The sequence below is a fragment of the Stegostoma tigrinum genome, chromosome 28, assembly GCF_030684315.1.
Source record: "Stegostoma tigrinum isolate sSteTig4 chromosome 28, sSteTig4.hap1, whole genome shotgun sequence".
Lineage (NCBI taxonomy): Eukaryota > Metazoa > Chordata > Chondrichthyes > Orectolobiformes > Stegostomatidae > Stegostoma > Stegostoma tigrinum.
The window spans coordinates 33,269,145-33,296,970 of NC_081381.1; the positions used below are offsets into that span (position 1 = coordinate 33,269,145).

A 27,826-nucleotide genomic window follows, 5' to 3' on the forward strand; every position below is an offset into this window, starting at 1 on the left:
AGATGTTACCATAGTCTTGAGCAGGGAAGGAATGTAGCTCTGGATCCCAATGGGGTTAGACAAGCCATCTCACGCACGCTAATTAAGATTAATTGGAACCAAATTAGTCAATACAACTTGTACTGATTGCATGATAACATTAAACCACATCGTGGGCACTATTATCCTTAAATACTTCAAAAAAGTTAGAAGGGCAAAACCAAACTGATCTAGGAAACGAAATGCTAGCGTGGGAGAAGGCCCTCCCTCTTGTAGCTCAGCGGTAGTGTCCCCTACCCCTGGGGGGGGGGTAGAAAAGCAGACCCAGAGAGTTCTTGTTGTGTAGGGGTAGACTCCAGGGGCAAGAGGTCTGGGTTCAAGTCCCGCCTGTCCTCGTGGTGTGCAATAACATTTCTGAACAGGTTGATTAGAAAAAGAAGTTAAATTTTAAAAATACATTTGAACAAAAAAAACAAACCGCATCTTTTTTAGGCAAAGCACCTCTTGTTGAGACTCTGTAGTATCCTTTATCATTGCTAACTTTAAAAAAGAAAGGCCCTTAGATACAGTACAAAGCATGGGAGCTTTTTTCTCTCCCCCCACTTCTAAGGATCTTGTAATTACATGGCATTGTTGCATCCCCCCAACATGGACAAAGTTACATTATACACTATGGAGAGGAAGCAAAACACCTACTCTGGACAAAAAAAACTGTACATACAGCAACCAGACGGTATATTTCCCAGCACTAGTAAAGAGGTCTTTGTCTGGACAAACAGCTTACTGTACTTCTTCAAATTATCTCACTCATTTTTAACTTCCAAGAACCCCTCAAAAAAGGAAACTGAACACTATAATGGGGGCAGAGCTGACAGACCGAAGCAGTTTCTCACTCTTACTGATAGCACAGTGGAGAGCTGGAGGAACACAGCAGGCCAGGCACCATCAGGTTTCTGAAGAAGGATCCTGACCCAAAACGTCAGCTTACTTGTTCCTCTGATCCTGCCTGGCCTGGTGTGTTCTTCCAGCTCCACACTTATCTCAGACCCCAGCATCAGCAGTTCTTACTATCTCTTATTCTTACTGCCCCTCCTGCAGTGGAAATTTCCATCGTGTGGCTTATCTTCCAGGACTAATTGAAAACCATATTTAAATTTCTTTGCCTTGGAAGCAAAATTGTGCAACATTAGACTAAAAGCAATTCTGGTCTACACTGAAATTAGGTGTTCGCTAGTTAAAATAAATGCATCACCACTGATTAATATCTGAGGCACATGGCTGCATGAAGTCATGTACTTTAAAGTCATAGCATGTGATAAAAAGGTCAAACCGTGGTAGTCATGTTTATCTTCACTGATGTACTGACCCCAAGTCCTAGTGTATTCTCTACAGCAGTGCAATATGCAACATCACGTCCATTGCTGGTATATGTTAGCAGCACCGGGGCTCAGTGGTTAGCACTGCTGCCTCACAGCCCCAGGGACCTGGGTTCAATTCCACCCTCGGGCGTGTTGTCTGTATGGAGTGTGCACAATCCCCATGTGTGCGTGGGTCTCCTCTGGGTGCTCCGGTTTCCTCCCACAGCCCAAAAGATGTGCACGCTAGGTGGATCGGCCATACTAAATTGCCCCATAGCATTCAGGGTGTGTAGGTTTAGGGGGATGGGACGCTCTGAGGTTCAGAGTGGACATGTTGAGCCAAAGGGTCTGTTTCCACACTGTAGGGATGCTATGATTTCAGGTTAAAATATTGACAACACTGTTGTAGGTCAAATCTCAAGTAATAACAAGGCAATATAGGAAAAAGAGATCAAACACTTAGCAGCATGGTGTAACGACAACATCTCCCCAACAATGTCTCTACTTCCTCTGGCGGCCAAGGAAATTCAGCATGTCCACAAGATCTCTTACCAATTTTTAAAGATGCACCATAGAAAGCGTCCTATCTGGATGCATTAGAATGGTTATGCAACTGCTTTTCCCAAGACTGCAAGAAACTAGAGTCAGGAACATAGCCCAGTCCATTACACAAACCAGCTGTCTATCCAATCACTCCAACAATACTCCCTGCTGCCTCAAAAAGCAACCAACATAATCAAAGATCCCTCCCATCCCGGATATACTCTCTACCACCCTCTTCCATCGGGCAGAGGATATAAGAAGTTTGAATATAGAACAACAGATTCAAGAACAGCTTCTTCCCTGTTATCAGACTTTTGAACTGACTGTTCACGTTAATTCTGGTCTCTCTCTCAGTCTGCTCCTCCTCTGCAGCTGTAACACTGTATTCTGCACTCTGTTGCACTTTGTACAGTAGTGTACAGCATGCCAAGCAAGATTTCACTATTTTGGTATGAGATAACGATAAAATCAAACTCAAATGCCCTTAAAAAAGTGGAAAGCATGGTACGTAATTTTTTAAAAATCTGCCAAGTTCTAGTGTCTGATCAATCTCCTCTACTGGAGGCATTTTAAATTGAAAACAAAAAGCATTTGGGATGATGGCCAATGGTCCCAAGCTGGGAGGTACATGGAGGACATAGAAATCAGTCACAAGGTCTTGGCTCTGACCCTGTAGCCTCCACAAACATTGACAGTAGAATCAAAAGCAGTCATCATGGACTTCACAGACACCCAACCGATAGCCTACTTAGTCACACACGAAAGCCAGTCAGAAGGGAGCTAGAGATCTAGTCTGGTCTCTCATGCACTCATACTGAGGGAAAAAGGGAAATTGGAGGCTACAGCGTGGGAGTGCACAGAATCTACATTTCTGTAAATATAGTAAGCATCCAAGGTGAAACCTGTTTCGTTTGTACTGACTAACTACCTTGACCGACATGAAATAATTGACCCAACTGGACAGTACCCAATGTCTCATCCTTAAAGTACAATTACTGAACCTTTATTTTCTCCGTGTAGTTCATTGTCTGCTCCACCATGTCAAATAAGTGACTCACTTAGTGCCATCCTTACAATGCAGCACTACAAAATCCCCATAACCTTGCACATTCTTTTCAGTTAACTGTCGAAAAATCTTTCCAAGAGCCTCAACCCAACCTACCTCCACGACTCTCTGGCAGTGAAGGCCAGACCCTAATAAAATTACCGCATGAAATTTTTTCACCCCACTTTTGCTTCTTTGCAGTTATTTTTAAAATCTGTGCCCTCATGTTCTCGATCCCCAATTAGGGGTGGAAAAAGGGTTTCCCCACACCCCTATCAACTCTGCTCAGAGCCCCTTCATTCAACGTTCTGAACAGCTTTATCAGAAGTCACCCAAAATTGTCCTAAATTCCCAATGGTATCCTCATAACTGAGGTTCCTCATCCCAAAACCATTCAAGCAGTACTTTTGTTTTACACCGAGAGCAAACTCTGCATTTTTGTAACCATTTCAAACAGTTCAGGCTTTCATTATATTTTAAATGAGACTTTTTTTTTCTTGCCTTAAATTAAAAGAAAGAGTTTGCAGGAACAGTAAGATGACGAAAATCAAAACCCACCCCCAACACCCACAAAATCAAGTCAGTCATTGGTATTGCTCATATCAGCGTGCACAGACGGTGATACTAAATGAGAAAGTGCCAAAAAGAAAGCTAAATAAATAATGTCAAGAATTCTTGCAACATGTAACATCTGCTTTTGCCAATCCCTTTGCCTGTGCTAGGTTATTTAAACCCAGACTGAAGCCTGCATTCTGGGACCCACAGGAGTCCAATGGTGTGGATTTCACACCCCACACCTCATTTTTCCCTTGGGGAAAAATAGAGCTCTACTGACCCGAATGCACCTTTTGTAATGAGCAGATGGAGGAAGTAACAAAAAAATCACTAAGAAACCACTTCACCTGTCTCGGGCTGCCTGGAATGCCCAGCAAGTATGGCAGCAGAAAAAAAAGAAAGAGTTTTTGTGGGGGTCATTGATAAACACAATCCTGCAATTGTATTGTAACAGTGAGTTTTTCAAACATTCAGACCCTTCAGTCAACTCCAATTTCCAAAATACCTTCACCACAAAAATCAAACGCTGTGGCTGAAAGCATCAGCTAAGTCACAGGAGGAACAAAGAACTGTCAATAAATGCCAGGCCTTCTGTCCCACCACTAGGGACACGATCATCCTGCCACAACAGCCTCCTGCCTTCTGTGCTTACATCCCAAAAATTAGATGTTTTCTTCTGTTAAACAATCGTTGATACACGTCCAACATATGACTAAAACTTAACAGAACCTTGCTGAAAAGAACAAATTCAGACACAACCCGTTTGGGAGACGGCTATAAATCAGAACAAAAAAAAGTGAGGAAAAATTTGATGTTTGGAGATTTGCCTCTGATCTCCCCTGAAATGGAGGTGGGGGGAAAACAGAATGCAAGCGGGCATGGGAGGTGGAAACAACAGAGAGAATTTCCTCAGTCAGTCTAGATATCATGTTCATAAATTGCCGAGTCAGTGGAAGTGAGGCAACCGATGCAGGCTGTTTGCAGTGAAATTCTTCATAAACTGTAATTTTCCTTCATAGATGATCATTTCAGTTGCTCCACAATTCGTGAGGCACTAGGTGCCCTCTGCCAGGTATCCTTTCTTCACATCACAGCTCAGGTGATAGGTGGTGATTGTCTATAATGCATTTACGATTCAATGTTTCAACCGCCGCTCAATTCAGATGCATACACAAAGGAGTAACAATAACACTTGCTAATGTTACTAGACTAACTCTGGACTCTTTTGGCAGTGGTAATGTCCCTAGCTGTGGGACAGAAGGCCTGGGTCCAAGTCCTACTTGCACAAGTAGCGTATCATAATATCTCTGAAAAAGGTTCATTAAGACATCAACTGGACGAATGCTCTGGAAATAGAGGAACAGGAGAAATTTAAATTCCAGATTTGTTTGAAAAAAAGTCAGTTGCAACTGGAATTTTTGCTTTCAGTTTATTCTGAGGAATTGTCAAAAATGATTGAAGAGTCAGGCAGGGTGGTAGATGTTCTCGTAGACCTTGCTGAAGTCCATAAGGACAAGGTCCCTCATGATACAGAAAGTGAAGTCATATGGGATCCATGGTGAGCTGAACACTGAACTGGCTTGGTCACAGAACACAGTTGTTTGTGGTGTGTCTGCCTAATCTGGAGGAGAATGCAGGTGGCCTGATTAGTCAAAGTGCAGGTGACAAAGACTGGTGGGAGCTCAGACACAGGAGGATTGCTAGAAGATACAGCAGGAGATAGGTAGGCTGGAGACAGGCAGATGGCATTTAACCCAGCAAATGCAAGATGCTGCACTTTGGGGTTTCTAACGCAGGAGGGTAATACAGTAAATGGCAGAAACCCCAACAGCATCAACATAGAGGGATCAGGGTGTATAGGTCCACAGTTCTCCGAAGGTGGCAACTCATGCAGAGAAGATGGTCAAGGCAGTGTATGGTATGCTTGCCTTCATTCGAGGCGCAGCATAAAAATTGGCAAGTCACGTCACAGCTGTACAGCACTTTAGTTAGGGCACATTTGGAATATTGCAGAGAGAAGGTACAGAAACAGTCTACCAGGATATTGCCTGGTTTGGAGGGTATTAGTATGAAGAGAGCCTGGACAAACTTAGCTCCTTTTCACTTGAACGTCGAAAGGATGGTGGGCGACTTCTGAGGGGCATGGATAGAACAGGCACTCGGAGTCTTTTTCCCCAGGATAGAAAAGACATCAGTTTAAGGTATCAAGGGGGCAGTTTTGAAGGAGGTGCAAAAGGCAGTTTTTTTTTAAAAAGAGAAAAAAAAGAGAGAGAGAGAGGGTAATAAGTGCCTGGAATGAACTGCCAGTGACTGTGGTGGAAAATACAAAAGCAATATTTAATAGGCATCTGGGCAGATATATGAATGCACAGGGAATAGAGGTATTCAGACAGCATAGAGACAAACAGGACTTTAGGTTTAGAAAGGTACTACGTGTCAGTGCAGTATTAGTGGGCCAAAGTGCCCGTTCATGTTCTTATATTTTGTAAAATGGGCAACAAGTGCTGACCTGGCCAAAGCCCATCCTCTGATTCAACTAAGAACTCCTGCAGTGTGGACTTCACATACACTCCACACTATCTGCAGGCCTGGCAACTTGAAAACACCCCGTTGCTTTTATTACAAACCAAAGTGCTAGAGAAACTCAGCAGGTCTGGACTTGAAACGTTAATTCGTTTTTCTCTCTGGGGGCGGCAGAGTGGCTCAGTGCTTAGCACTACAGCCTCACAGCATCCGGGACCCCGGTTCGATTCCACCCTCAGGCAGCTATCTTTGTGGAGTTTGTACATTCTCCCCGTGTCTGCATGGGGTTTCCTCCCGGTGCTCCGGTTTCTTTCCACAGCACAAAGTTGTGCAGGCTAGGTGGGTTAGCCATGCTAAATTACCCAGTGTTCTGGATGTAGAGATGGGGTATGTTTTAGGCAGGGGGGGGGGGGGGGGGAAAACGGGTCTGGGTCTGAGTGGGATGCTCAAAAACAAAAGGTCAGTGTTCGGCCAAAGGACTTGTTTCCACACTGCAGGGATTCTAAGGTACTGTCAGACGCAAGTTTCTGCATCAGTTTCTGCTCTTGTTCCAGCAGACTCCCTAACTTGCTCCTGAAATCAAATCCTTGAGACAAAGGAAGGGTAAAAAACTTCTTGCCCCAAAAATAAAGCTTAAAACAGGCAGACATCTCAAAAGAAAGTTGGCTCGGGTCCATCTTAGATTTTGCTCCAAGTCTGGGCAGAGCTCAAAAGCTCTGGAAACTCTTCATTTCTGAACAAAAGAAAAAGAAATCAGAGCCCAGCAGGTGCCCACCAGTCCTGCACAGCCAGCTCTGCATGCCTTTAGAATGGTAAGAAACTTGAGGAAAGGTATTTGCATTTTAATGGAGCAATATCTCAGCAACCTCACGCTCTTCACATACAAATGAAGCGCTTTGAAATGTGCTGATTATTCACCAAGTGAACACTGCCGCAGTCTCTTTGGCACTAATGGAATGAATGAGGCACTCAATCCATGCTCATCAGGGGCAGCACTCAAATTTAATTAAATCACTGAGGTTTCCTTTCCAAATCTGTGCTCATCTTGCCTACACCTCCACGTTTGACCCCTCTCCCCACCAAAAGGGCAGTACTGGTCATCAATAAAAAGTCACACATTACAAAAAAAAAATCAGGGCGACTGAGATGGGAACTGCAGATGCTGGAGAATCCGAGATAACAAAACGTGGAGCTGGATGAACACAGCAGGCCAAGCAGCATCTTAGGAGCACAAAAGCTGACGTTTCGGGCCCAGACCCTTCATCAGTGTATCTCAGTCAGCATCCTAGAAGCACTTTTGTGCTGTGTTCATCCAGCTCCACACTTTGTTATCTGAGATACACTACCCTTCCACATCCTTTGACCTGTCAGCAGCTATTGATGCTGTGCACCATACAATCCTCTATGTTCAACTAAACGGAGCTACTCTTGCCTAGTTCCGCCCTTAGCGGTTCCAGGCAAGACCAGAAATGGTATCTCATCCCACACAGTCACACCTGCCAAAAGGGTACATTATCCCCACAATAACAACCAAAACAGAATCCCCCTCGTCCTCACCCGTACCACCCCACCAACCTCCGGATCCAACCCATCATCCTCCGACACTTGGCCATCTGCAATCCGACCCCACCACAAAAGACATTTTTTCCTCCCCACCCTTATCTGCTTTCTGGAGGGATCACTCGCTCCGTGACTCCCTCATCCACTCCACACCCGGCACTATTCCCTGCAACCGCAGGAAGTGCTACATCAGCCCTTACACCGCCCCTCTCGCCCCCATCCCACATCAAGGAGATGTTCACCTGCACATCTGCAATGTGGTATACTGCATCCGCTGTTCCTGTTGTGGCCTCCTCTACATCAGGGAAATCAAGCGGAGGCTTGGGGACTGTTTTGCAGAACACCTACACTTGGTTCGCAATAAACAAATGCACCTCCCAGTCGCGAACCATTTCAACTCCCCCTCCCATTCCGCAGACGACATGTCAATCATGGGCCTCCTGCCGTGTCACAACGATGCCACCCGAAGGTTGAAGGAACAGCAACTCGTATTCCGCTTGGGAACCCTGCAGCCCAATGGTATCAATGTGGATTTCACAAACTTCAAAATCTCCTCTCCCGCATCCAAAAACCAGCCCAGCTCACTCCCGCTTCCCTAACATGTCCTTCCTCCTACCTATCCCCACCCCCATCTCCTACCTACAAGCCTCATCCCGCTCCCTTAACCTGTCCGTCCTCCCTGGACTGACCTATTCCCTCCCTAACTCCCTACCTACACTCACCTTTACTGGCTCCATCCCCACCTCTTTGACTTGTCTGTCTCCTCTCCACCTATCATGTTCTTTATCCATCTTCTATCCGCCTCCCCCTCTCTCCCTATTTATTCAGAACCCCCTTCCCTTCTCCCATTTCTGAAGAAGGGTCTAGCCCAAAACATCAGCCTTTCTCCTGTGCTGATGCTGCTTGGCCTGTTGTTCATCCTGCTCTACACCTTGTTATCTGCATTTATACAGTGCCTGTAACACAATGAAACAACCCAAAGCATTTTACAAGAGTATTATAACCAGTACATACAAAACAAAACACTAAGCTGGAGATCACAACAGGTCATCCATGGACAGACAGTAAGCTAATGTTTTGTGACTCTTTGGCCCCACTGTGAGCTTAGCATTTTTTTTGTCTTCAGTTAGAGTCCAGCATCTGCAGTGTTGTACTACTTCGGAGCAAAATACTGAGCTAGGTAATGAGAAACTGTTGTCACAACTGTTCCTTTTAAGAACAGCATCTTGTAGGAAGAACAGGGAGGTAGGGAGTTTCAGAACCTGAAGATCTAGGCGACAAAGCAGGTTAAAAACACTCATGCTGATTTACAAATCTGAGACTCATCCCCTCCACATCGCCAGCAGTCCTGCAAGTCTTCAAAATGTGTGCTTTTTACACCCGCTCAAGCACCCTAACTAATCGTTCCACCAACGAGAGCACATTCCCTAACACAAGTCTTCAAAAAAGTCACTGCACTCAAAACATTAACTGCATTATCCCGTCAGATGCTGCCACGCCTACTGAGTTTCTCCAGTTTGGATTTCCAGCATTGGCAGTCCCTTCGGTTTCCTTTTAAACTTCCGACACATTCAGCTGACATCACTGTGCTCTGGAAATTCCCCACAAAACCACTTACCTCATTTTACCCTGAAAGGCTCACCTTAAAAAACCCCCAACTCCAAGTGAACTTTTGGCAACCTTATATCTTCCATAGATCCATGTCAAACATTGAAAAAAACTCACATGTGAAGCACCTGGGGACATTTTACTACGTAAAAGGCACTATATAAAAAGATGTAATTGTAATTTATAACCATTTATAAATCACACCTCACATTCTGGGTAGACAGGACCTTCCTTCCAGCAGATTTTTCACTGTCTTTGATTCCTCAGCCAATTCACATCCACAGGCAACACTCAAAGTGCACAGACTGACCAGTTGTTTTGGAATTAGCCGTCGATCCCATACATTAAAATAAAACATCAATGGCTGGTTTAAAGTTTTAAAAAAGGTGTGGTTTGGAGCTTTTCCTCCTTCTAATCCTTGGCTCACCTTCAGGAAAGTGAGAATATCACATCACCACAACACCCCCCCCCCCCCCCCCCGCCACTAGAGATTGTGGGAGACCACAATTTGTCATTTTGGTCATCTTGGTTGAAGAGAGAAACATTAAACTAGCTCACTCCTCTGCTAACCAGGGATCTCTCAACCTCACTTGGACAGGCTGGCCAGCCCACAGTTTCAATAGCTGCCATAGCTGAGAGAATGCTTCTCTCAGTACTACGCTGGTGTAACAGCCTAGGTTACAGAAAGTGTTGAGTGGAATTTTAACCCACATATCTGGAATGCAAGTATGCTCCTTCAGTCAGTCTCTACAACACATTGCAGAAGGATAGGACACAGAACATCTTTTTGCGTAAACAATGGTACTTTGATTTGGGAGGGTCTGCGCACAGAATTTTTAGAAATAATCAAGAGGGAGTCCTTGTGGAGATGCAGACCCTTTTTCACCAGTGTGTGTGTGGCTGGTTAGCTCAGTCAGCTGGATTGTCATATAGGAGTGACGTCAACAGCATGGGTTCAATTCCCTGCACCAGCTGAGGCTAGCCTGAAGGACTCTCCTCCTCAACCTCTCCCCTCGCTTGCGGCACGGTGACACAAAGGCTAAACCATCAGTCAGATGCAGTGGTGACTTTACCCCTTTATGGTGTTATAATGAACTACTGCTGTGATAAACCGATGGATTTTGGTACTTCTTATCTAGATGTCTTAACAGCGTGCAGCAACATTGTATTCAACCAGTCTTTATCTTCCCTGGCCTATCAATAACATTCAGTCATTGAGCCAGATACTAATCCCAGGTTGAATAAGTAGTTCAGGAGAAGCACCACACACACATGTACCTGAAGAGATGCATTGCTCCTTCAGCAGTTCGCAAGGCTGTGCACAAATACTGCTTCCACTGTTTCACATGATTCGCACAGAGCTAATGAATCCCACAACCAACAGGCCAGATCAAAGCTCTGAAGTCCTGCCTTGTATCTCGTCATAAGCAGCAGAGGACATCAAGAACTATAGGAGAAAGAGGCTTGACCAAAAAAACCCCACCTTTAGTGATACATCCTGACATGTAAATATACAGGCAACACAGAAGCATTCACAACCACATTGATATAAAGGCTATAGGTCCTGACAATAGCTCAAATGTGCTCCAGAATTAGCTGCACTTCTAACCAACCTGTTCAGTTCAACTACAACATTAGCATCTACCCAAAGTGCAAAATTGTGTTTCAAAGTCCTCACAAAAAAAAGGCAAATTCACTTCAGTGAATTACCAAACGTCTGAATACTAAATTAAACAGGTGGAAGGGGATCATCAACAGTGCTGACTCAGCAATATCTGCACAGGGTCACTCAACTCGAGACCTCATTACAATCTTGGTCCAAAACAGACAAAAGGAGCCAAATTCAGGAACAAAAATAAAAAAAAAAGAGAGGCAGAGACAGAGACAGACACAAAAGCAACACTTGGCCAAGAATGGTACCAGGGAGTCCATTTACATCAGTCAAAACTGCCCAGAGTCATATGGAACACAGAGGTCAGTTTGAGGCCACATCTTGGTCTGAGTACATCACTGCCAGAGTTCCACAAGGACGTGCCTTAGGTCCAGCCTTAGCAGATGCAAAATGCCAGAAGTCAGGATGTGTTTACTGACTACAGCAGTCTTCTGTTTCAATCACAAATCCTTAGATAACGATGTGGTACACACCTACATGCAGCAAGATCTGCACAGCAGCTAGGTCTGGATTAACGTGATGTTAAGTGAACTTTGCTTGCCATCCAACAAAGTTATCACCAAACTCCCACAGCATCAATAGCCTGGCTCTGACTGTTCGACTGAAATTTAACTGGTTTGACCACATCTGGTTAGAAGGGCAGCTCAGAGACTGGTGATTCTGAGGTAAGACGGAAGGTTCGTCCTCCCCAAAGCATGTCTGCCACCTCCAAGGCACAAGTCAGGAGTGAGGTGGAATGCTCTCCAAATCCCTGGATGAGTGCAGGGTGGACACTCAAGGAGCTTAACCATTCATGACAAGACAGCTCACTCAATCAATCAGCACCCTCTGCACCACCTTAAACCAGTCACTGTTTCCACCATGGGCACAGTCATCTACAAAGATGCCTTGCTTCAAGTCACCGAAGCTCTTTCAACAGCATTTTCCATTCCCACGGTCTCTAGCACCTAGAACAGCAGTGGGTTCGCGGAAACACAACCACTTGGCTGTCTCCTTTCATGCCACTCGCAATCCTCACCTGGAACTACATTTTTGCTCCTTTGCTGTTGTTGGGTTTGTTTCTAAATTTCAAAAAAGTGTACTTTATTCATAGTTTGCACGCTACTTGCTGTGTGTTTAAGTATCAGAACATTCTCCTTAACAGCACTGTGGGAGAATCTTCACCACACACATTGCAGCAGTTCCAAAAGGCTGCTCACCATCAACATCTCAAGGACAATTAGAAGAAATGGGCATTAAACACAGGCCTAACCAACAATACAGAAATTCAGTAAGTTCCTGAAAATGTAAGTGTAACAGCGACAAGCAGCATGAGTAATTGTGTAGCCGTTTCCTCCCCCATATCTATGACTTCAGAAACTGATGGATGAGGACAAAGAGTTAAGATAAGAACTGAGACAGAATAACTACGCTCAGTATCAGCCTCGAAGTCTCAAGAGAGAAAAAAGGCACGGATGTTTATTTCAGTAGCACTGGCTCAGTGAGCCAAGGATCAAGCTAAATTAGAGAATGTGCATTTCTTTTTTGCACCTTCGCTGTTCAAAGACCTGAAAACAGCTTCAGTGGCACAATTGCAACTTGAACTAAAAGAGCAGAATGGCAGTCAGTTAGCAAGTTACCAAAAATAGCCATAATTCCTGAGAGATTTTAAGTTATTTCAAAACATTGACAATTTCCAGATCAGAGTTGGGGCAGGGATGGGGGGGGAGGGAAAGAACCTGGTACATCGGGGCTACCATGTCACACCCTCTGAATTTTAACAACTTTGGTCTCCTCCCCTCTCAACAACAGTCCTCCTCCCACAAACCCACTCTACATTCCCATCAGAGGGGTCACGACAATTTCCAAACGCTAAAATGGGGGTCAGAGGGGGAAAAGTAGTTTGAGAAGTGCTTTTCCAGAAGTCTTCTCCCTCTTCACACCTACAGCAAATGAACAGGATGGGACAAAGGAGATAATAAAGTGTGAAGCTGGATGAACACAGCAGGCCCAGCAGCATCTCAGGAGCACAAAAGCTGATGTTTCGGGCCTTGACCCTTCACAGAGACAAAAGACAGATAGTTTAGAGAAAGCCATGGCCATCCCAAATTAAATTAAAAACCAAACTGAAAGCCAAAATAGGCGTTCAAAAAAAAAGGCACTTTATGCCTTTACCTCAATCAAAATTCCAAACTCATTCATTCAAATAATTTTACAGCACAGGAGAAGACCATTCGGGCTATAATTCCTGGACTGACCCCGAGGATTGACAATCAGAGGTCAAGGACACCACGCAGAAAAGTGGAGACAGAGTCACAGAAATGAAATTCAAACTTGTTAGTGTTGTACAGGGAAGTTCGATAAAGAATCCCGCAGTTTTGAAATTCGGCAAAATAAGTCTTCACACAGAATGAAGGGTAAAGGAAAACCGTACTAATGATATTCACTGTGGGGGGCGGGGGGTGGAAGGTGGAGGAGGAGGAGGAGGAGGAATGAGACACGTCGCAGTGCAGGTAGCAGGTCGGCGTAACAAGGGACATTCACAGAGACAAGCTCAATGGGCTCAGGTGAGGTCAGAAGACACAGGAAGCGACTATTCCTGGAACCAACCGCCCATCCTGAGCGATGTTGCAACAGGCAAGAAACCGCCAGATCGTTAAATAAGAAGAAACCCGGATCAGATGTTGTCAAACTTAAATGTGTGAAACTATCAATTTTGGTTCGAAACCATCAAAAATAAATCTCTACATTAAGAGTACAACCGGAAAAGTTCCCAACTTACACAAGAGTGAAACCGACCACAGCCTGAAATTTACAAAAAAAAACGGAGAGGGCTGGTTCTTCTATTGAATTTAACCTACCCCCACCCGGAAATCTTCCCAAGTTTGAAAAGTTGAGAGAAATATTTTCCTTTCAAACTTTGCTCCCTCTAATGACAGCTACAATCTACAACCTCCTACACCCCCAAACTCCATTATTCACTCACCTTCCACTCCCATGTTGTAGAACCCAATTTTTCGTTCGTGATTCACCCTCTAACACCGTCTCCTTCCCTACCCACAGCAACAATAAGTTCACTTCTCAGCAGTGGCTATTAATCAGGGCTCCGCCTCCCCGTTGAGTCCTAGCATCCTCCTCGGTTTCACATCACACCCAACTGCAGCAGAGGTCCCTGCCCGCCTCCTGCTGGCTACAGAGGGACGCTGCAAAAAAGGAGCCGGCAATCTGAAACAGAAGCAGGAAAGGAAGAGGCACCAATCTCTACAATTGCAACAGCCGTATCCAGTGTTGAAAGCCTCCGCGGACCTTTGAACTGAAAGCCTGCAAGCCTGCTCACAAAGGGAACATAGAACATAGAACATAGAACAATACAGCGCAGAACAGGCCCTTCGGCCCTGATGTTGCGCCGACCTGTGAACTAATCTAAGCCCCTCCCCCTATACTATCCCATTATCATCCATATGCTTATCCAAGGACTGTTTAAATGCCCCTAATGTGGCTGGGGTGGGGTGGGGTGGGGTGGAGTGGATAGGGTGGGATGTGGGTGTGGTATTTGGCTGCAAGGCTAAACTGTGAAATGGTAAGCGAGGGTTTCCCAATTCTCCAGGGTACTTGCCCAATAATGGTTTATTTTAATTCAATCACAGGACATGAGCATGACTGGCCAGTCCAGCATTTAGACCATAAGGATCAGGAGCAGAGTAAGGCCATTCAGCCCATCAAGTCAGCTCTGTTATTCGATCGTGGCTAATACATTTCTCAGCCCCATTCTCCTGCCTTCTCCCCATAATCCTTGATTCCCCTTGCCAATCAGGAACCTATCTATCTCTGTCTTGAATACACGCAATGACATGACCCCCACAGCCCTCTGCAGCAATGAGTTCCACAGATTTACCCACCGCTTGGCTGAAGAAATTCCTCCTCATCCCAGCTCTAAAGGGTTGCCTCTTCACTGGGACGCTGTGCTGCCACCCCCCCCCCCCACTCCCCCAATTTATTGACCATCCTCAACTGCCCTCTGGGGGGGATTAAGTGTCAACTACAGTCTGAAGTCATAGGTAAGGATGGTAGATATCATTCCCCAAAGGTAGTTTTTTATACAATTGACGTGGTCACGAGTCGCCTAGCTTTTTTTTCACTCCAAATTTTGATTTTTTTAAAAATCGAATTCAAATTTCACCATCTGCAATGGTGGGATTCCAACCCACACCCCTAGAAAATTAAAGATAACAAAGTGTGGAGCTGGATGAACACAGCAGGCCAAGCAGCATCAAAGGAGCACAAAAGCTGACGTTTCAGGCCTAGACCCTACCTAAAGTAGTCTCTGGAGCAATCTCACACGCCCATCAGTTGCATCAAACTGCTACAGACAGCATTGTGGCTCAATATGACAACTCACTGATTTCTCTTCAAGCACAACTGGGGATGTTCACTAAATGCTGAAGTCTCAGGAACAAATTGTATGATTTTTTCAATATGTGGCAATCTTCACATTACCATGAGACAAGCATTCAGGTAAGGAGGCTTTCTGACTGGTGGAGAGAAATCATCTTCTCAGATGACTACTCGCCACTTTCCAATTGGCATGGCAGTGCTGAAATTCAGCATAGTGTATGCATTGAGGTCATGGGAATACATCCAGCTAGAGTTGACAGCCGTAACTAGGGAGATTGTGACGGATGTAGTATACGTGGACTACAGGAAAGCCACTAAGGAGATTATTAGAGAAGACTACTTAGTTATGAAATGGGAAGCTAATTGGAGGCAAAACTGTTAGAAAGATCAAAAATGATAGAAGGTGTTAAGGGCATTTTCTCAGAATGGTTAAGGCAGGTAGCAGTGTTTTAGGAGACTCAATTCTGTGACCACTTAATTTCACTGTCCATCAGCAATTTACAACTGGGCCGAAAAGAGCAGTGTCTATATTTGCAGGCTAAACTGATATGAATAATCTGGTCTTGGTAAGATGGCAAGTGGTCCAGAGGTAGCAGGTATCATTCAATAATTTAATATTAGCAAATGTGGAGCTTCTGTTTTAACTCAAATGGGATATTTTACTTTGAATGCGGGGTAGAAGCTAGGCTATGGGGAAGAGATTTGGGGATTCTGATTTACCGCTGATGGTAAGTTAATGGAGTTTTCTGGTACAAGAATGAAATACAAAAGGTCAGATGGAAAGATGAATCACGAAGGCACTAATGGGCAGAATTAGTGTGCAGATCTGAGCACTGCACTATGGGAATGACATTCGGGAAGTAGAGAGGATACTGGATTTTCCAGCAGGCTGCCAGGATTGAGGAGGTGCAAGTAACAACAAAAAAATGTGAAATGCTTCAGGCAGGTTTTGTCAGAACAAATGAGATTACATGATGGAGGCTTTTAAAAATCTATGAAGGATGGAGAACAGACTATATGCAACAGCCTGTTTATGTCTAGAATGAGGGATTGTAGATATAAGATTAAATGTAAGAGAGCAGAAGACATTTTCTTCGTACGGCGGTTATGAGGTTTTCAAATTTACGATGAGAGTTAATGATAGAAGCAGATCATGTTGATATTTAAGTATTTCATTTGGGTACATGGTTCAGAGGTGTACAGGAACATGGGAACAGAACAGATATAGTACAGCATTGACTGCTTCTGCGCACAATGGACAATATAAAACAGGGGTTGATTAGTCATATGGATTGTTTTGTGAAGTAGAGACCACACAGTAAGGAGCTGGAGGAACACAGCAGGCCAGGCAGCATCAGAGGAGCAGGAAAGTTGACATTTCGGTTTGGGATCCTTTGTCAGACAACTGTGTTGTCTCTGACTCCAGCATCTGCAGTTCTTGCTGCCTCTGTTTAGTGAAGTAGTTTCCTTCTAAATTCTATGAATCCTTACCATGTTCATACCTGGCTTCCAGCTTTGAGGGGGTGTGGGGAAGGGTGACACTTAAAACAATAGTCACAGCTCCTTACAGACTGGAGATTAAACTTGAGAGACTCTGTTTTCAGAGTGCTGATCCCACTTCAGGAGTTAATTGTGAAACCAGGGCTGACCTTCCAGTGTAATAAAATGTGAGGCTGGATGAACACAGCAGGCCAAGCAGCATCTCAGGAGCACAAAAGCTGACGTTTCGGGCCTAGACCCTTCATCAGAGAGGGGGATGGGGGGAGGGAACTGGAATAAATAGGGAGAGAGGGGGAGGCGGACCGAAGATGGAGAGTAAAGAAGATAGGTGGAGAGAGTGTAGGTGGGGAGGTAGGGAGGGGATAGGTCAGTCCAGGGAAGACGGACAGGTCAAGGAGGTGGGATGAGGTTAGTAGGTAGCGGGGGGTGCGGCTTGGGGTGGGAGGAAGGGATGGGTGAGAGGAAGAACCGGTTAGGGAGGCAGAGACCGGTTGGACTGGTTTTGGGATGCAGTGGGTGGGGGGGAAGAGCTGGGCTGGTTGTGTGGTGCAGTGGGGGGAGGGGACGAACTGGGCTGGTTGAGGGATGCAGTAGGGGAAGGGGAGATTTTGAAACTGGTGAAGTCCACATTGATACCATATGGCTGCAGGGTTCCCAGGCGGAATATGAGTTGCTGTTCCTGCAACCTTCGGGTGGCATCATTGTGGCAGTGCAGGAGGCCCATGATGGACATGTCATCAAGAGAATGGGAGGGGGAGTGGAAATGGTTTGCGACTGGGAGGTGCAGTTGTTTTTTGCGAACTGAGCGGAAGGTGTTCTGCAAAGCGGTCCCCAAGCCTCCAAGCGGTCCAAGCCTCCAAGGCCCATGAGGTCAGGTTTGTCAGTGCCTTCACCGAATTATCTTCGTCCCAATGCAGTTTGACTTTGTCAGGAGTCTCCTGGCAGACTGTGCTCTCAGGCAGCTGCAGACCTGTTGGAATAGAGTTCCGGCATGGAGATTGGAGCTGATTGACAACTCAGGGGCTCATCATGATCCAGTGACAAGGCCCATGTGTTGTATTCAGAGTCAGTGTTAGGGTGGTTCAGCTGAAGGTGACCAGTCTGAATTCATGATCAGTGTCCAGGAGCTGTAACATTTTTCAACGTGCACTGTTTTTATTTGTTGGAACATAATTGTAAAATAAAATGACCAATCAGGATAGGAACAGTGGCTCGGTAATGTTGAATTCAGTAACCACGCCGAGTATTCCTGCACATCATTCCCAGCGATGAGAAACGGCTGATGAGGTCATTATCTCCCTCCAGCCCAGTTCGTCCCCTCCCCCCACTGCACCACACAACCAGCCCAGCTCTTCCCCCCCACCCACTGCATCCCAAAACCAGTCCAACCGGTCTCTGCCTCCCTAACCGGTTCTTCCTCTCACCCATCCCTTCCTCCCACCCCAAGCCGCACCCCCCGCTACCTACTAACCTCATCCCACCTCCTTGACCTGTCCGTCTTCCCTGGACTGACCTATCCCCTCCCTACCTCCCCACCTACACTCTCTCCACCTATCTTCTTTACTCTCCATCTTCGGTCCGCCTCCCCCTCTCTCCCTATTTATTCCAGTTCCCTCCCCCCATCCCCCTCTCTGATGAAGGGTCTAGGCCCGAAACGTCAGCTTTTGTGCTCCTGAGATGCTGCTTGGCCTGCTGTGTTCATCCAGCCTCACATTTTATTATCTTGGAATCTCCAGCATCTGCAGTCCCCATTATCTCTGACCTTCCAGTGTATTCCTGAGGATGTACTGCACTGTCGGAGTCGCTGTCTTTTGTGGGAGACATTAAACCAAGGCACCTTCTGCCCTTTCAGGTGAGCATTAATGGGACTATTTTAAGGAAGACACAGGGGAGTTATCCCTGATCAATATTTATCCCTCAGTAAAGTCAAAAAACAGACTATTTGTTGTTATCATTTTGATGTGAGTCAGTTGTATGCAAATTGCCTTTTGCATTTCCTACATTACAGCCATGACTACATTTCAAACACGACTTCATCTGACCGCAAAACATTGTTCTTTGGGTGTGAAGGCTGTGAAGAGCACTATATAAATACAAATCTTTTCTCCTCCTGGGTTGTGGTGTTCAGTTCCATTCTGGATATCTGAGACGAGGTATGTGTCTCTTTGAACAGTTAAACCAATATGACTATCCCAAGGCAAGTCTCTCCCCTGTGCCTGGTTGGCTGCATATTTTCTTGGATCAAACAGTATGTTGAAATTGGCTGCTTCCAGACCTATGATCATATCTCCCATTGTTAAACAGAGCTCCTGATAAATAATCACTAAACAGTAATCTGTGTTCCTCCCCTACATGGCTGATTACCAGCTCCTAATCTCACAATAAATGTAATCACCTTTATTGCAAATGGCCCATCACAACAAAATCATTTCAATCATTTTGAGTAGAACTGACTATCAGGGACATAACTTAGAAATGATTAAAACAATTACTATTTGAATTGATAGAGTGTCTCCAATGCCTAAATGAAGGTCACACAGTTCAGGCAGAAATAGATGTTAAGGGAAGAGAATTTTGGGAGGAATAAACAGAATCTTGGGCAGAGACAAAAACAGAAATTGCCGGAAAACCTCAGCAGGTCTGGCAGCATCTACAGAGAAAAAGCAGAGTTAGCGTTTCAGATCCAGCGATCGTCCCTCAGAGCTCTTCTGAGGAAGGGTTGCTGGACCCGAAACATCGACTCTAATTTCTCTCTGGTAATTTCTGTTTTTGTTTCTGATTTCAAAGCGTCTGCAGTTCTTTGTTTTTATTTAGCTTGGGCAGAGAGTTGGGATGTTTTGAAGATGGATCTTAAAGGTGGAGAGGGAAGGGAGAGGTGGTGGGATTCCAGGAGGGAATTTAAAAACATGGGATTCAAGGAGATGACCAAAGAGAGGGATAGATGAACCTGAGGTCAGTGTCATAGGATGTTGTAGGCCTGGGGAGGGACAAAAGTGGCAGACCCATGGAAAGATTTAAATTTGGGGATGAGGATATTAGGTTTGAGGCACTTGGAGCCAGTATAGATCCATGAGGTCAGGTTTGTCAGTGCCTTCACCGAATTATCTTCGTCCCAATGCAGTTTGACTTTGTCAGGAGTCTCCTGGCAGACTGTGCTCTCAGGCAGCTGCAGACCTGTTGGAATAGAGTTCCGGCATGGAGATTGGAGCTGATTGACAACTCAGGGGCTCATCATGATCCAGTGACAAGGCCCATGTGTTGTATTCAGAGTCAGTGTTAGGGTGGTTCAGCTGAAGGTGACCAGTCTGAATTCATGATCAGTGTCCAGGAGCTGTAACATTTTTCAACGTGCACTGTTTTTATTTGTTGGAACATAATTGTAAAATAAAATGACCAATCAGGATAGGAACAGTGGCTCGGTAATGTTGAATTCAGTAACCACGCCGAGTATTCCTGCACATCATTCCCAGCGATGAGAAACGGCTGATGAGGTCATTATCTCCCTCCACCAAAACTGTTCTCAATCTGACACTGCCCCGTCTCCCTCCACTTCATCTGATCACATTCTGACTCTCCTTCCTATCAATCCCTCACCTCTACAACACAATGCACTTACCTGACCAGCGGGGACCCGGTCTGTAACTACCTGCCAGCCAGTTCGGGTGATCCAGCTGGGGTTGGGCTGGAGGCTTGGGTTTCCATTACTCTGTGAATTTTTCACTGACCACCTGCAAACCCCCCACCTCCCCCCAGCACCACACTCTACAAATATATCGCTGGGATAAAATCTAATGTCATGAGAGTAACACAGTTTGATATCTTTGTATTTATACATCTTTTATTTACATGAAGTACTGCAGATGTAACAAAGTAACGAATGCACAATAGACTAGTTAGGTCAGAACAAGACAATGTTTTATAATAGATGAGCAGCTCCACTGGGTCCCTTTATTTGCTGCCACCACAGTCACAAAGCCAAAAGGTGCGGGCTGTTGGTGTGGTACTGTTTCCGATGGGCACAATGTTCTCCAATACCTCACCTTGGCATCCATTCCTCACTGCCAGGTTCTGCCAGTGAATGTGGGTAGGTTGCATCAGAGATAATGGGAACTGCAGATGCTGGAGAATCCGAGATAACAAAGTGTGGAGCTGGATGAACACAGCAGGCCAAGCAGCATCTTAGAAGCACAAAAGTTGACGTTTAATGTGGGTAGGTTACTCAGTTATAGTGCAGGCCAGCTCACTTCTGCCTTTCCCCCTATATTCCACCATGACCCCGACAAGAACTTTGCAGGAGAGGCCGATGGATTGTGATTTTTCTTTTCTCCCCTCCCTCTCTATTAGAGGCTAATCGACACTCCTTTGGCTGAGATCCACTGATGAACCTACTGCGGCTGAATGCCAGGATCTGACTGACTGTGTGTGTTGCTCAGTTCCCCACATCAGCAGAACCACCAGGGAGATGCCTTTTAGTTTTTTTTGATGTGAATTGTTACGCACAATCTTGAAATGTCATCACGGAACTAAAACCCACCCTCACAAACTGCACAGAGCTAGCACCAAGCTCACCCTCATGATGAAGTGCAGTACAAGTTAGAACAGATACTACATTTGTATGCTTCCCCTGTCAGTTTAGAGAAAGCAGAGACCAGGGACAGCACACATTCCATCTACACAGATTCAAGGCTGGGCCTGGAATAGGACTGTTGAGCAGTTAATATCCAAATGAAAGGTTTGAGAGGCTGAAATGACATTTTCCAGTTGCTCTGATTCCTCTGATTGTGTGTATTGAGTTTGTGTACCAAATCAGGAAGATTTATTAGTGAAATCATTGCATTAAAAATCTTTGTGGTCATGCACAAGAGATGGAAGTCCTCAGTGTCATTTGCAGTGATTGAATAAAGTTGCCTTTTCTCACCATATGGCTCATCAGGATTTTCACTTCCATTTTAGGACTCACTTTCCATCACTGTAGTCATTACAAATGACAATCTCATTTTCATTGTTTTGTGATTTCTAATCTGTGTTCTGAGGATTGCAAATCATGGTTTTGTTCATTTTCTCTTCCAGTCAATCTGAAGCTGGCCTGCACACATTTGAACAAGTCCTGGGCTCAAGGATCTAAGATTGCAGAATCGTGGGATTGTGAGAGAGTAGTAGGAGGCCATTCAGCCCAGTGTGTCTGGTTGGACTTGGAATAAGCACCTCACCTCATCCAATGCAACATTCCCCCCACTTCCCAAATCTTCAGAACAAATATCAGAAAAACATGTTTAAACAAAATGCTTCTCTGCACTGCTGCTGATTTATTTGTAAATTGGTTCGACATAAGGGGAAAGCCATCTGTTCGCCTGGCTGACAGATTGATGGAAAAACACGTCACTTTTTAATTAGTGGGACAGGCAGAATACCACGAAAATGCACAGATTGGGGTGATCAATGGCAGGAGTTTGTGGGATTGTGGTGAGGTGACACCTCCAGAAACACACGTCCAGCCTGAGCAAGCAGCTCGAGTGTCACTGCAAATACCAGGAACTGCACGAGTATTTTCTTTAAAAAAGATGGAATTGATCCCGTGAGCAAACTCTGTGAGAGGGTCATTGAGTATTTCCACAATAACCAGCAGCAATGGAATAGAGGAGAAACAGCAAAGGCAACACAGGAAACTGAGATTTCCGTCAAACATTTCAAATAATATAACAAGTTAAAATAATACAAAATCTTTGTGAGTATGCTAAAATCTATTTTTAAAAAAAGCATTGCCTTTTTCTATTCAACAAATATTCACAGAATACAAAATAAAATCAGTACAGTTAGTTTAATAATCTCCAATGGTTAAAAACAGCTCATGTCTTATTCTTGTTATTGAAGGGGTTAGTATAGGACTGGCTGCTCTCTCAAGTACATTAGTACATCATGTGTGTGTTTTCATTTGCAGCAGTCAGTTTGTCAAGTTGCATTCGTACTGATTAGACTGCACCTTCGTGAACACATGGATATAATTCCCTCTACGGGTCTTATTGTTTCTGCTCTACCCTTTGCTTTTGCAGCCGTTTGCTTTCCTTGGTCTCCTGTAGGCGACCTGCTCCGTGAGATTCTTAACAAAATGCTGCTGTACAGCTGGCTGCCAGCTGCTTTGAATCTAAATGATTCTGAGTGAACTTGTACTCTCAGTACTAACTGGGTCGCTCGCTTTTGCTCAGCTCTCCATCCCCATTCATCCAGAAAACAAAAGGGACCTGAAGTCAAAGTCTCAAACAACTCCTGTGATGCGATATGGATGGTTCTGAGTGATGTGGGAATCCAGAATCCCTCAGCTGGAATCATCATAGAATTAACAGTGTGGAAACAGGCCATTCAGCACGACGGGTCCACATCGCTGCTCCGAAAACCATCCAACCCTGACTCATTCCCCTACTCCAGCATTTCCCCATGTCTAATCCAAACATCCCTGGACACTACAGCATGGCCAATCCACCTAGCGTGCACATCTTTGGACTGTGGGAGGAAACCCACACAGACGCAGGGAGAATATGCAAACTCCACACAGACAGTCGCCCAAGGCTGGAATCGAACCCGGGTCCCTGGTGCAGTGAGGCAGCAGTGCTAACCACCGAGCGACCCTGAAGAGGCAAAATTTGCCAACTGAGGAAATTGAGCAGGGACGAGGGATACCCAGTATGTGGCAAGATTAGTGAAATGAGGATTGTCTCCCTGGAGCAGAGGAGGTTCAGATTTATCACAGGGGTTCAAAGTCATGAAGGTTTTCTGAGAGTCAGTTGGGGAGAGATAGTTTCCACTAATGACGGATTTGATAAGCAGAGAACACAGAGTTAATAAACTTAACAACAGACCTGGAGGCTGGAGAAGTGAGGAGAATTTTAATGCAATAAGTTGTTCTGATCTGGAATGCATTTCCTGAAAGGTCAGTGGAAGCAGATTCGAACTTGCAGAAGGGATATGCATGGACTTTTGAAAAGGAGGAGAATTCCCAGGCTCTGGGGGAAGAGCAGGGTATGGGCACTAACTGGATAACTCTTTCACACAGCTACAGACCAAATGGCCTCATCCTGATTCTGTGAAATATGACCCACCATCAACGGACTTGGATCTTTCACTAGTTTCAATGTACAGCTGGGGAGGAATGTTAAACTCCGACCTTCGGCAATGTTTGAGAGGACAGAATTCCCTTTGACATCTAAGCATTCTGACCTCTTTAGGAATCTACTGCTCCCTTCAGCCAATGAGATGCAGTGGGCATGCAGGAAACAAAGCTCCCTGAATAGATTGAAACTATTCAATGTATTGAGGCTGCAATTCCTCACACAAACCTCTTCAGACTCTCTGAGGTCACACACCTCAGCGGTTTCTGAGAGTAATTCTGACTTTTTCTCCACAGTGAAACGTGGGCGGTGACAAATGCTGTAGGTACCGTGGGTAACATATCATCAAAACTGATGCTGGGTACTGAGGTTGGAACCTGGGATCTTCCCAGTTTGTACAGTTCATTCTAACTTCTACAGGAGATTTGGTTTATGACATTCATATTTGAAATGTCCAAGCCCACAGCCCAATTGAGACGTGTCCCACTCTCCAGCAGCCTGGGTTGTGATGCTGTTTCTGGATCAATGCCATTTAAGGCTGTATACTGGCTTAGTTAGACCTGCTGAACCTGGATAGCTATTGCCAGCCAGCGCTGCACTATGTTCGTTAGCCCCTCAATATGGCCCTCCCCCAACATGTCCTTCAGGGACAGTCAGTCCCAGCTAAGGAGGAGCTCTTAGAATCATAGAATCCCCACAGTGTGGAAACAGGCCATTCAGCCCAACAAGTCCACACCGCCTCTCTGAAGAGTATTCTGCCCAAACTCATTCCCTGTAACCCTGCATTTCCCATGTCCAACCCACCTGACCTACATTTCCCTGGACACTATGGGAAATTTAGCGTGGCAAATCCACCTAGCCTGCACATCTTTGGACCGTGGGAAGAAACCAGAGCACCCAGAGGAAACCCACACAATAACGGGGAGAATGTGCAAAATGCACACAGACATTCGCCCGAGGGTAGAATCGAACCCGAGTCCCAAAGTGGCATTTCTCAGCCCAGCTCTGGGAAACCACACCAAAGGCGATGAAAGCTACAACTCTAGCCACAGCATGGCCTCCTCAGGGTCAGCCTGTTATGGGCTGATCCTCAAGGGCGGGGTTTGTAATCAAACCTTCTGGCTGTTTGCCTGAATGTGGCACTGTGCAGCAATTCCTGTGGAACCCACATCAGCACAGAGGCATAGCAAGGACGAGGGCTCCACTCCAGGCAAGAATAACACTGACATGTATCACCAAATAGGAGACTTAACTGGAATGTCTGGCATGGGTGAAACACTTGTGTTTAACAAAGAGAAATTTGTTGAAGTAAAAGTCTGCCAGAGCTTTTTTTGCCTTTCACTGTGTCCAATTGCTTTTTGCGGATGGTGAGCGGTGAAGCGAGCCAAGTTGTAGTGCATTGCTCCAGAGTTAGTTCAAAGTCAAGACTGCTCCATGGATTCCCCATTAAAATGTGGACAACAGGTTGACCTGTGATGTATAACCCCATCTTTTAGGGAACACAATTGGGAACATTATTAGCATCTCCATCTAAACAGAAAAGGTACATTGTTTAGACAGACATTTGCGTGAGGGCCATGTGCACTTCCTGTGCCCCTCCACATTCAGTTGAGTCCATTCAAGATAAACACCTCCAACAGCTGAAAGTTGGTTTCAGAATGGAACCAAACCTCCTTGTCCTGGGGCACAGTAGACTGGTGGTGACATGGGGCTCGTCCTAATTAGTGAAAGGCAGCTTTCCACTAAGTTGTTGGCACTCACCAGCTTTTCCAAAATGGCCATCTGTAGCCAACTGCAGACAACAGTGACCCAGTCCACAAGATGAAAAGTGTGAACCTCCTTTCACTTGGTAAGAAAGTCCTCCATTTTTCTCCTGATGTTCTTTGGAGTTGTTGATTTGGAAAGGTGTGCACTCCCTCCAGCAGGACCCAGTGCCCAGCTCTGTCCTACACATTAGTAACCTCTATCCCAGGGAAGGTTTGGACAGAGCTGCACACTGGTCTGGACACTGCCTCCTCAGAGTCTCCCTCCACATGTGAGGAGTAGGCCTCGTGGAAACTGAGATCTTTTCTGCCAAATGTCTTCATTGATTCCATTGGTCCCTAGGTGTAAGATTTAAAAAAAATGTGTTTATATAGTGTGATAGCACATTACACAGAAACATCTGTCAACTCCTCATTTAACATGAGATTGAAGCATTGTAATTGATATTATGGAGGCAAACACAGCATGTGGCAAAGTCCCCCAGAAACAAATTTAAGTGCTAGAGAAACTCAGCAGGCCTGGCAGCATCTGTGGAGTTAGAAACAGAGTGTTTGTTTTCAACTGGATTATGTAGAAGAGACATAGTGAACTCGAAATGTTAACTCTGTTTCTCTCTCCATGGATGATGCCAGACCTGCTGAGTTTCCCCAGCTTCTGACTTTGTTTCGGATTTTCAGCATCTGCAGCAATGTGCTTTTCTTTCAGAATCGCTGGTTTAACTGTTTTTGTTTGAGAGAGGAATGAAAGAGATGCAGAAATCTGAAAGCAATCGTTTGGCAGGAGATGTAACTGCCTGCCCATCCACATATCTCAGTCTACTGCTCACACTAAAAGTGAAAATGGCGCTTAAAGTTTGCTACAGCGGCCTCAAGTTTACTTCATCCAATTAGCACCAAAATAAATAAACAATTGTTAGCTGGTCTGGCAAACACTGAATTCACCATTGACGTTTGATCTACCTCTGTGCTGCTCTATCTATCTCCGTCTCTATTTCACCTATCAACCTTGTCTCCCTGTGTACCCAGCAGTCTATTGTTTATCTACACACTGTTTGTCCATTTACCCACATATCCAGCAGCTTTGAATATTTCAGAATGGATTATTGTTGAAGCACAAAATTGCGATGGTGCAGAAGGAGGCCAGTTGAATCATTTGTTCTGCACTAGTTCTCTGAGCATTTTGACTTTGTGCCAATTTCCTGCTTTTTTCCCCTGTAACCCTGCACATTGTATCTATTTAAATAAACATCTCACGCCCTCTTGAATGTCTTAATTAAACATGCCTGTGCTACATTCCAGCCAGTTCCTTCCAGACTCTATTTGCAGAAAGAAATATATGTTCTCACCTCATCTTTGCTAGTTTTGAAAACCACTTTACATCTCTGCCCTCTGGTTCTTGATTCTCTAATGAATGTGGGAGCATTTTCTCCCTATCTAACTGTCTAGACCCCTCATGATTCTGAAACCTTCTATTAGATCTGCTCTCGGCATCCCTTCTCCGAAGAGAACAGTCCCAATTTCTCCAATCTATCCTCACGCCCAAAGATTCTCATCCCTGGAGCCATTCCTGTAAACCTCCGCTGTTCTCTTTCCAATGTGTTCACGTCCTTCCTAAAGTGTGACACCCAGAACTACAGCTGAGATCTAACTATATAAGTTCAGCATAAAGTCCCTGCTCTTGTACACTATGCCCCTATGAATGACACCTAGAAAATCATATGCTTGAATAGCTGCTCTCCTTATCTGTCCTGCCATCTTTAATGATGTATGTACATACATACCCAGGTCTCTCTGCTCCTGTAGACTCTTTAGAGTAGTACCATTCAAACTGTACCATCTCTCAGAATCTCTGCAGTGTGGAACCAGGCCATTTGGCCCATCAGGTCCATGCTAACCCTCCACAGACCACCATAAATCTGCACTTTTCATGGCTAATCCATTTAGCCTTCACATCCCTGGACGCTATGGGCAATTTAACATGGCCAATCCACATGGCCTGCTCATCTTTGGACCTTGGGAGGAAACTAGAACACCCAGAGGAAACCCACATAGACATGGGGAGAATGTGCAAACTCTACACTGACGGTCCCCTGAGACTGGAATTGAACCAGAGTCTGAGGCAGCAGTGCTAACCACTGAGCCACCGTGCCATCCATATTCTTTCTACCAGGGTATATTCCCTCACACTTTTTCATATTGAGCTCTATCTGCCCCTTATTTGCCCCTCCACCAACTTGTGCGTG

The 27,826-nt window shown here is 45.2% G+C and overlaps 2 protein-coding genes across 7 annotated transcripts in view; both read right to left on the reverse strand.

Annotated features, from left to right (window-relative positions):
* Positions 1–13,925, reverse strand: part of tmem51a (transmembrane protein 51a) — a 42,761-nt gene extending 28,836 nt beyond the window's left edge. The window contains exon 1 of the mRNA XM_048561214.2: positions 13,809–13,925. The gene's annotated coding sequence lies outside the window, so the exon portion shown is untranslated. The remainder of the gene's footprint in view (positions 1–13,808) is intronic.
* A 6,653-nt stretch (positions 13,926–20,578) lies between these two features.
* Positions 20,579–27,826, reverse strand: part of LOC125466570 (kazrin-like) — a 607,575-nt gene continuing 600,327 nt past the window's right edge. For 5 of the 6 annotated variants that reach the window (XM_048561207.2, XM_048561206.2, XM_048561210.2 and 2 more), the window contains one exon: positions 20,579–25,922. In XM_048561207.2, the coding sequence (XP_048417164.1) occupies positions 25,767–25,922 (156 nt within the window). In that variant the 3' untranslated portion in view covers positions 20,579–25,766. The remainder of the gene's footprint in view (positions 25,923–27,826) is intronic. The other variant, XM_048561208.2, reaches the window with a different exon arrangement.